Genomic DNA, 10,814 nt, shown 5'->3' on the forward strand with positions numbered 1-10,814 from the left:
CATCCATATATTGCTTCCCTTGTTCAATGAGTGTCAAAATTTGAAAACCACAGTTACTAGAAATTATTCAATTTTATATTTAAAATTGAGTGTATCTGATAATATTTGAATTGGAATTTATGTAATTTTAATTTAAAAATGACTAGAGAGGTGGATCTAAATTTGAACGGTATCGGCACGGCCACGGCAACAGCACCTAATCTTCAATTGCGCACCAAAACGTAACACGCTCCTGTCCATGGCACACCAGCGAGACCCCATTCTACAATAATGACGCGTCAATATTACGTTTGGATAGATTGCTTCTTTTCCCGATGTAACGGTTCGTCCCGCTCCTTCCATTTCCCTCCTCATTTCATCAAATTCAAGCGTTACTTTTCTGTCCCCCCTTTCTCTTTCTCTGGGGCTTTCCTTCGAACACCCACCTCGACACACAGTTCTATATATACTCTCTATTTCAAAACTCACTCCATCATCCAACACTTAACAATCCTCCCTCCGGTGTCAGCGTTTACTGATCCTTTCCCCGTCGCCATGCATAACAACCACAACGATCGCTTCGCCAGTATTGAAACAACTTGTGGTTTGTTGCTATTGGAATTGCAGGTTTTTTCTCCTTTGTTGTTTTCAATTTGATTTGTGTGTGTGGTTATCTTTGTTTGGGTGTTTGTGTGAATTTTGTTTTCTGATTTTGTTTTCGTGGATATCAGAAACTATGGGATGAAGTGGGAGATAATGACGTTCAAAGGGATAAGGTATTGTTTGAAATTGAAGAAGAGTGCCTCGAGGTGTATAGGAGAAAAGTTGATGAAGCGGGAAAGTGTAGATCTGAATTGCTACATGAAATTGCTTCGCTTGAAGCGGAGATCAAGGATATATGTTCTGCATTGAGTGAGCAACCTGTAAAAGTAAGTGAAATTAGGTTTGCCAAGTTCATATTTCATGGAACAAAAATTGAATTGTTTGTTTTGCATTCAGGATGAGCAGAAAGCCGGTGAAAGTTTAAGAGAAAAACTTCAAATAATTGTTCCACAGTTGGAGGAAATGCGGAAGAGAAAAGCAGAGAGGGAGGAGCAATTCGCTGAAGTTTTAGACGAACTAAAGAACATTTCGATAGAGATATTCGGTTCTGCTACAGAAATTAATATGTGCGGGAAGCTTGTGGACAGTGACAACTTATCTATGAGAAGATTAGAACAGTTAAGGAATCAGTTGTGTGAGCTTCAGAATGAGAAGGTTTGTCTTCCTGTTACGTGCCGATCTCAAAATTATCAAAATTTGGAAATTGACACCGCAAATGTTTAGGGTATGATTGTTAATAACGTTGTAGAGCTGTCGTTGAGATATCAGAACATTAAAAATATTAGTTAGACGGCATTAAAATTAAAGTTAATATTTTTAATAATAAAATTTAAAACTCTAACATAATTACTCAATTTTCTTTTTCCAATTGTTCTTTTCAACCACATCTGAAATGGACAAGAAACACTTTTATTCTCCAAATATGAAACCAAATGTTGCTTTAATCATTGTATGTTCTGGTATATTTTTTCATAGACCATTATGGAATTGGGAATTGTGGTTCCAACATATTTTGTTATCTGACTGATTTACTGTATATCAAATGTAGAGCAATCGTTTGAAGCAAGTAGAGTGTCATTTGGACACTCTGAGCTCCCTGTGTGAGGTTCTTGGTATGGATTTCAAAAACACAATTCACGAGATCCATCCAACTCTGGATGATTCTAAACGAGCAAAAGACGTAACCAGTTATACAATTGAGAGGTTGACTACTGTAATACAAAGTGTTCGAGATGTCAAGATACAGAGAATGCAGAGGGTTGGTATTTGAGCAAATTTTCTCATGCATTGTTCCAGAACATCTTTTTGTTTTTATAATTCCTTCTGCTTGGCATACCTAATATTTAAAATTCAATTAGCTTCAAGGTCTTGGAACCGTCCTTCTGGAGCTTTGGGATTTGATGGGCACTCCTATTGAGGAGCAACAGATGTTTCAGAATGTTACCAGTGTTATTGCTGCTTCAGAACCCCAAATTACTGAGTGTAATATGCTTTCCATGGATTTCATTAACCAAGTGAGTTATAATTGTAGGAGTGAAAAGATTTTATAATTTCCTACTCAATTCACTTTATTTGCCAATTTCAGCACAAGCATGACTAGACATACCAAGTAATTGCTCTTTTCTTCCATAGGTTGAGGACGAAGTCTCAAGGCTCAAGCAGCTCAAATCAACTAAACTGAAAGAGATTATTCTGAAGAAGAGGTTGGAACTAGAAGAGATATGCAGGAATTCACACATTGTGACAGAATTACTTACTGCAGCAACATATTCGATTGAAGCTGAACCATCTGGTAAGGGTTTGAGGAAATGAACAATCTAGAATTAGAGGTATCCTGAGAATATTATCCATGCCAGCATAGTGGGACATATGTCAATGCTGTTCGTCCCTGCCATGAAGGCCTGGAAATGCTTTGATGCCAAAGAAAGTAGATGAGACAATTGTTATCTTATGAATCAGTAACCATACAAATGTCTTAAAGTTATGTAATATCATCTACAGGAGTGGATCCTGTGAATTTACTAGAAGAGATTGAGTTTGAAATTGCTAAGGTTAAAGAGGAAGCTTTTAGCAGGAAGGAAATACTTGACAAAGTGGAGAAATGGTTTGGTGCATGTGAAGAAGAGTGCTGGCTTGAGGAGTATAACAGGGTTGAGCATTTTTCTGCTCTTGAAAATAATTTCATTTATCTAGTCCTCAGTTCGATCTCCTTATGCATTGTATTTTATAGGATGAAACTCGTTATAATGCCGGACGAGGTGCACATCTTACTTTGAAACGTGCAGAGAAAGCTCGTGCAGTTGTTAACAAAATCCCTGGTAAGGATATTACCTTGCTGCTGTCTCAAAATGGTTCCATTCATGGCAAATCCATTTTGCTTTAACCTTCTTATACTTGGGGAATAGGATATTCTTCTGATAATTAGCTTATCTAGTTATGATATTTCTTTGTTTTGGTTGGTGATGGAGCAGCAATGGTGGAGACATTGACTTCAAAAACAAAAGCTTGGGAGAAAGAACAAGGAGTTCCATTCTTATATGATGGTGTAAGTTCTCTCTCTAAGCCAATAAAATTAATGGCAAGGTGGAGATCTTCATTTCAAAATTTAATCTGGTCCTTATCTAAGTTGTCCCAGATTGGATTTGATATATTCCATTGTCCTTAATTCAGATTCCATTTTTGTTGAACTTGAATTAAATTATTTGTCTCATAATTATTTGTTGTGTAGGAACGGCTTCTTTCTAGACTGGAACAGTACAACAACCTAAGGAAAGCGAAGGAACAAGAAAAGATAAGACAAAGAGTACGTATGAACTTTGTTCAATTAGTCTTTGCAAAATGTTCTCTTCCTTTCTCTTTCTCATATACGATACGATTTTACCTTATATAAATAGTTTCTGTATATTTTAGGACCAGAAGAAACTTCAGGTCCAGCTGATAGCAGAGCAGGAAGCACTTTTTGGTGCAAAATTCAGTCCATCAAAGAGTGGAAAGAAGGCCTCTAGAGCTTCAGTAGGATTTGCAAGCAACCGGAAACTCTCTCTTGGCGGAGCGATGCTTCAGAACTTAAAAGCTGATAAATCATGTCCTCACATGCATATAAATAAGAAAGGCGATGGTTTGAAGCAAAATGTCTACTTGGGTTCCCAGCAGAATGGTGGTTTTGCAACTCAGACCTATGGTATCTCGTTATATAATCAGAGCTCTCGTTTTCCGCTTGCACACATAAGAATAGAGAACAACTTGTTTGCTTAGGCCATCTTGGATTTATAAACTATGCCGTATCTCAACTATTTGTAGGTAGGAGAAATTCAGAGATTGCTGGTCATTTAGTAAAGAAGCAGTCTTCTGCAAAGGCGTCTTCAACTGAATTGCGTTTGATAAGAAAGCCCTTGTCTCCGATTCCTTTAAAAATGACTTCTCAGGCTAATATAGCAAATTTATCAGAAGATCAGAAAGGGATGCAAGATGAGATACCTCAAACAGCTGTTCCTTCCATTAAGACACCAGTGGGGACACCTACCAAATCGATCTCCGACGGAGGTGAAGAGAACGGAACTCCAAAGCTACATCCAATTCTAGTGCCGACAACTCCGACCACGATATCGGCTCCTATGTTGATGGCCTTAACACCGGCTACCCCTTACGTTTCTTCTGCTGCTAAAACAGCAAAAAAGGCTCTGGAACGAATTGAGTACTCATTTGAAGAATTAAGAGCTGGCTTCATCCATCACATAAACAAGGAATTTGTTGCGGGGTTCATTTCACCAAAGCACAAAGGTGAACCCATCAGTCTAGTTTATTTGGGAGTAAAATGATTGGATACCAGAATAGATTTTGAGGCTATGCCGGCTCATAGAAGCTGGCACTCATGTTACAGTTACAGTTACAGGGATGATGCTTTATTTTAAAGGGTGATAGCTTCGGGTTTAATTACTGCAAATTCAGTAGCCCTTTTTGCCGTAAATCTTGGCAAAAAATTTCCAACAACCCATTAATAAAATGCTTGATGGTTGCTCATTCCCACAAGGAAACAATAACACAGCCCACTCAAGTACGTAATAATACTAGTATAATGGTTGCCTTGTAGACATTTGAGTGGATGGACAAACCTTAATATACATTGGTCCAGTGGTGACAGGATTAGATTTCTATGGGGACAGAACAAGACGAGATTTAGGTTGATCTTCCTTTTTTGCAATCAAAATGTGGGGCCCAGCGAAATACTTGGTCCGAGACTGGTTGGCATGTGCAACTGTGCGAGTGTGCAAGTGCAACCTCGGACAAGTGTAACGACTAGTCCACCAACCCGGTATAGCTGCTGACTCCTTTGCACGGGAAGATCCTTTGGTCAATTCCCCTTCTCCCCGCCAACTACGCTTTTGCAGGTGGGGTGGCTCACCTGTAAGGCTGTAACTGTTAGCGTTGTTTTTTTTTTTTTTTTTTAAATATATTTATCCTTTTCAAAATCTACCGGTAATATATCTCATTATATCTCTTCTCTTGCATTCTATATTAATTTTTTTAAAATTTTATTTATACTAATTATTAAAAATAGTTTTTTCTCTCTCTCATTTAATGTAAATAATCTGTAGACTAGTATTTTACAAATATTTTAAATTATAATTAAAATGAAAATGAAACTGGAAAACTCTACTGGAGCTTCAGACAAACTAGAGTGGCCTGAAACGGTTAAAGGTCACTAGAACAATATAATATCAGCAAAGGACATAATGAATGCGAATGTAGAGATAAGATGAAAGCATGATAAGCTTGCCAAGTAGTCAAAGATTTAATGAAAGGCAGATCAGGCTTCTTACGGCCTTTCCTCAAAACTGATCCATTGCAGGCCCCACGTAGGCAGGTATGAGTATATACTGTACATACACTGTATTCGCCACCCAATTATACAAAATATTATTTTTCCCAAAACAGAAATTGCACTACACCACACGTGTGGATTTGGACGGCTATTGGTTACAACAAGAATATCAATCAGTTCACATGTGCCAAGTTTTTATTTTCTTTTTTTTTTTTGTAATAATTGTTTTCCAGTTATACACAAGTTTTTCTTTTCTTTTCTTTTTTTTCATTTAGAATCTTAACTTATATATTTTTACATTTTTTTTCATATTTTTTTCAATTTTTTTAACTTTTGCTTAAGATTTTTGAATGTGATTGAAAAAACATTTTAAATTACAAAAACACATATCAATATTAAAGCATAATGCTGCTTATTTTTTTATGATTATAATTATATCATGAAAAAATTGATAGATTATGGGAAATTTTTTTATTTATTTATGGTGATTATATATACCTTTTCAGTACTATTGTCAGAGAAAGTAAACTAGTGGTCAGTTTTCTAAAATTTAAAAACCAAATCAATTTAAAAAAAAAAAAAATAGAACAGAAACGTCACCGAGCGTAGCCTATTGCATATGTTTTTTTTTTCTTTTTACTTTTAATTTTTTTATCTCACTGTACTTGAAATTCATTCTCCTATCCAGATTATACAATATATCCAAATTTTATCTTAAAAATTTTAACCATTTTTATTTCTTTAAAGACTATCTCAAAAATAGGCCTGAAATTAAATCAAACTGAACTGAATTTAGATAAGTTCAGACTCAATTAAAAGATAAATTTAAACATGTGAGTCCAAACTCGAACTCAATTCAAATTTTATTTATAAGACCGAACTTAATTTATAAAATAAATATTAAACTCGATTTTAATTTATAATAAACTCGTTTATTATATTAACGAACCAATTTAAATTCTACTTAAAAAATTCGAATTTGAACTCGTTTAATCTCGAATTTGAGATCGATTATATTATAAAAAATGTTGAGTTGAGCAAATTGAATTATTTTACTCTAATAAAATTATTAAAAATTTAATTAAATTAATTTTTTATGAAAAATTTAATTCCAAACCCATGGAAAGAAAGAAATGGACCATGGGGACATTGTCAAGTTGCAGGATGTGGAATGTTGCTTGCTGCTGCCACTTTCATCCTATGGAATTCTCCATCCAGATTGTAAAGAAACCACAATCTTTGCTTATAGACCTTCCTAATTGTCGCGGATTCTTGTAACTTTTGGATTCAATTGTCACGGAAATAGTGAAAAACCATAAATACTGGACAATTCAAATGCATTTCGCTTCTGGAATTGAAAATTTAATGAACAAAGAATAATATTGGTTCAATAGCATTAGACTCCTGCTGTTCAAAGAATTGAATTGTAGTCATCATGAGATCTTAAGAGGTAAGCAAACAATCATTTTGATTTTAATTACATTGATTGATTTTACGTTTGGATAGATTGCTTCTTTTCCCGATGTCTTTCTTTCTTGTATGAGTAGATTAATTACTGCTTGTTCTTTAATCAAATATTTTGGAGCTTGATCTTAAGCTACCACCATGGAGATGGAGCCCATTAATCACACATGAAAACTTTTTTTTCTTCATAGCCTTGCAATCCTTTTCTTGTTTTGTTAAAAATTTTCTAGCATTTGCTATTGTAAAATCTCTATCTGAGTCTGAAACTCTTAGATAAAGCAACAACAGCAAACTGGCGAGTTAGTATTATTTATTTCCCATAGATCATATTTGGCTGTCTCCTCAAAAGGACAAAAAAAATTAGGGGTCAAAAGTCATTGCTATAGCCTATAAGAAATAATTCCAACATCCAAAAATAAAAAAGAAAACAATAGTAAGACAAAAGAAAAATGTACTTCAAGAAATTGAAGTCCTCACCATGGTCTATTTTGAAAGCCGAAGCGAAATTACTTCAAAATCAATTTAGTTTGATTTTAATATATTTTTTAAAAAATAATTATATTGATTGATTTAGTTTTTTATAATTTTTTATTATAGAAATCAAATAAATGTATGTGTTATAAATTTAAATTTTATAAATTTATATATAAAATTAAATATTAATATTTTTTTAGAAAAAGAAATTGAAACTAAGCGGAATTCAAACTTCAATGGAAATTGTTTTGAATCATAACAATTTTAAAATCATAATTCTTGTGAATTGTAGTGGTTTTGAATCAAAATCATTTTTTAAACAAGAAATCAAAACCATTTCGAACTAAAACCAGTTTGGATTATAAAACTCATGAATCGGCATTCCAGCCCAAAATCATGTCAAAACCAACCTGTGGTCAGCTCCATCCATAGCTACTACTGTGCTTGTTCTGAAGAATCTCTAATCTATTGAGAGGTATCCATATTTCCTTTTCTCTCAAGTTCTAACTTCACTGGTTCCGAATGGAACTCTTCTTTAAATTTCATTGCCTTGCCCGGTCGCACAATTTTAGATCCAATTTCCTGCATAGGAGCCTTGTAAATATTTATTAATGGTTAAATTAATAAAAATAAATAAATAGATAAACAAAAGCATGAAAAACATACTAATTTTATTGAAGCATAAAAAATTAAATATCAATTATGATATGATATACAAATAAATATATAATTTTAATAAAATTTTTTAAAATGTAATTTATATGTATACTTTTGTTATTTGGATCAATGAATGCAATTATAATACAGAAAATATTTTGTTAACAAAATAATTTATTTTTTATTGTTTACTTTTAATTTAAAGAATAAAATATACAAATTTATATATGGATATTTTTTTATAAAGTTATATATATAGAGAGAGATGTTTTACTAAAATTTTAAAATGTAAAATTATTTATTTTTTTCATTAATTATTTTTTAAAATATTTTAAATACTAAAAAATATTTAAATCTGCCTGATTTTTTACTCTTCCTATTAGACAGAGGAAGGCCTTTTTCTTTATTGAGGATGTGGATAAATCTTTCTTCATTGATGAGTCTTTTTGTTTTTATTTTGATTTTGGTATGTGCTTTAGGGTTTGTAAATGGTGCTCTTATTGTCTATTAAGTCTGAACTACTAGCATGCATGTGATTGTAGGATATATTGTGTTTGACTTATTTGATTAGTTTTTTCTTATATGCTTGATGTTTCTTTAATTTTTCATGAAAGTTAAAAGACTCCCATCGTTGGTTTTGAGTTCGACAATTTAAATTATAATCCTTTTTATCTCAATATTTTTAAATTAAGGACGATGTGCTTTAGTATGCCACATATTGGATTTTCAGGTGTTCTGCTATGAGCTCCAGTGTTTTCTTCAGACAACAGCAATCTTGTTTTGGCTTTTTTTTTTAAATTAAAGTAATTATTCGGTCGATTTAGTTTAAAATCGAATTGAATAAATCAAAATTAAAATTTTAATATTTATAAATATCAAATATGATATGCTAAAATTCAAATAATAGGATTTTACAATGTATTTCTAAGTATTTCTAAGTTTAGTTAAGGAATATCACATTTTTTCACTTTTATCCCTTTTTCTTTTGTTTACTAGTGACGTATAATCGCCTTTTTATTATAATCCCATCTGTCTTTATCACTCAGACCGTACATACAGACGAATCACAGTGTCATTTCACGCTATTTAATTCTCTCGACGCGCATGCTAGTAGGGCTGCGAAGTGATTGAGCTGACTATTTTGCCCCACGTCACATCACCAGACTAGATTATCTCCTGTTGGATCCGCGCTCATGGCTGGTGTGCCCTGCTCCACATCACCGAATTAGGACTTGTAATATTGGGTCGGTTTACTTGAAAATGGCCTAATAGTTTATGAGCCTGTAATCTTATTCAGGACCCGGCCTCACCCCAGGTGTAAGACGCCGTGATTATCAAAATCAAACTAATTTTAAATAGAAATTAATTTGAATCAAATTGGTTTTTTTTATTTGGTTCGGTTTAATTAATTAAGTTTTTTAATTAATTTTTTATTTTTTACGTTTTATTTTTATTTTTAGTATTCTCAATTTTAATTATTGTCTAAACTTTTTATATTATAAAAAATAAAATACTATTATTCACTAATCGATTTAATTTTATTAATTTTTTATAATAAAAATTAAAATAAAATAAAATAATTAAAATTTTTAAAAATAAAAATAAAATAAAATTTTTTAAATTAATTCGATTCATCAATCTTTTAAATTTAAATCGAATGCTATTTACTTTTAGACTATGAGTTTATTGTTTTTGTGTTAAGAGCTTTCTATTTTCAGTTTGATTGGGTTTTCAATAGGCTTAAGGCCTAGGCTTTTTTTTATTGATTTTTTGTTATTTAATTAATAAATTATATCTTTAAAGAAACCTAAAAAAGAATATCTTCAGCTTGTACTATACTACTGTCCTAATAAAGAGACAAAATTAATTATTACTAATAAGAACATGTTTGAATATATACATATATCTATATTTATTATAAGACAATTCAAATATGAAAATTATTGAAAAAATTTGAAAAAAAACATAAAGAAAAAGGAGATTAAATATTGAATAATGGAATTGTGATGGTTCATATCTTATGAAAAATACCAATGTCAAATTTGAATTTTGTATATTTGAATACCCATAATCTAGAGTTATTTATATAAATAAATAATTAAATATAATTATATAATATTATTTATACTTTTTTTGTAAAATAAAAAATTTAAAATTAAGCTTTAAATGATATCAATTATAATTTCGAATATATTTACTAATAATAAGATGCGTAACGAATTTCGAGTATATTTACTAATAATAAAAATTTAAAAATTTGTTGATTGATGTTATAGATTATAGGAAGTAAATATATTAATATAGAAAGTAAATATATTAATATAGGAAGTAAATATTGATAGATGGTTGATTGATGTTATAGATTATAGGAAGTAAATATATTAATGTAGGAAGTAAATATTAATAGATGGTTGATTGATGTTATAGATTATAGGAAGTAAATATATTAATATAGGAAGTAAATATTTATAGATGAGTTAGTTGTTTAATCTTAGGGATTGTATAAGTATAGATTTGATGAGCAAAGCATAGCAAGTATCAAACATTCATCATGGCAAAGAAATCTCAGAGACGCCCTGTGCGACAGGAAAGAGACCAATCTGGGTGTATGTGGGGTTTAGTTAGTATGTGGGGTTTAGTTAGTATGTTTGACTTCCGCCATGGTCGATCAACTCAAACGCTGCTTTCAGATAGGAGACATGGGCCCAGGCGTGCTGTTGGTGAGAAACTCTCTTCTACATCCATAATCTAAACAATTGTTTGACATTTGTCAGCATATAGGTGGACACACACACATGCAGTGTAGAAATAACCT

At 31.8% G+C, this 10,814-nt stretch overlaps 1 protein-coding gene across 1 annotated transcript; it reads left to right on the plus strand.

Annotated features, from left to right (window-relative positions):
• The first annotated feature begins 265 nt into the window (after window positions 1–265).
• LOC122723610 (65-kDa microtubule-associated protein 4-like) lies at window positions 266–4,611 on the plus strand. Its single transcript, XM_043956340.1, has 12 exons — window positions 266–606; window positions 711–908; window positions 979–1,236; window positions 1,631–1,840; window positions 1,941–2,096; window positions 2,215–2,374; window positions 2,584–2,732; window positions 2,813–2,900; window positions 3,054–3,127; window positions 3,311–3,385; window positions 3,493–3,763; window positions 3,883–4,611. Exons 1-12 carry the CDS (start codon window positions 271–273, stop codon window positions 4,398–4,400), a joined length of 2,493 nt encoding a protein of 830 aa, XP_043812275.1. The 5' UTR covers window positions 266–270; the 3' UTR covers window positions 4,401–4,611.
• The last annotated feature ends 6,203 nt before the right edge of the window (window positions 4,612–10,814 follow it).

Source organism: Manihot esculenta, chromosome 5 (genome assembly GCF_001659605.2).
Source record: "Manihot esculenta cultivar AM560-2 chromosome 5, M.esculenta_v8, whole genome shotgun sequence".
Classification (NCBI taxonomy): domain Eukaryota; kingdom Viridiplantae; phylum Streptophyta; class Magnoliopsida; order Malpighiales; family Euphorbiaceae; genus Manihot; species Manihot esculenta.

Excerpts from the sequence above, each read along its gene's own strand:
- LOC122723610 (XM_043956340.1), top strand. The coding sequence starts at position 271 with ATGACGCGTCAATATTACGTTTGGATAGATTGCTTCTTTTCCCGATGT. Across the intron at positions 2,097-2,214 it reads CCATGGATTTCATTAACCAA|GTTGAGGACGAAGTCTCAAG; the intron begins GTGAGTTATAAT and ends TTTCTTCCATAG. Across the intron at positions 3,128-3,310 it reads TTCCATTCTTATATGATGGT|GAACGGCTTCTTTCTAGACT; the intron begins GTAAGTTCTCTC and ends TTTGTTGTGTAG.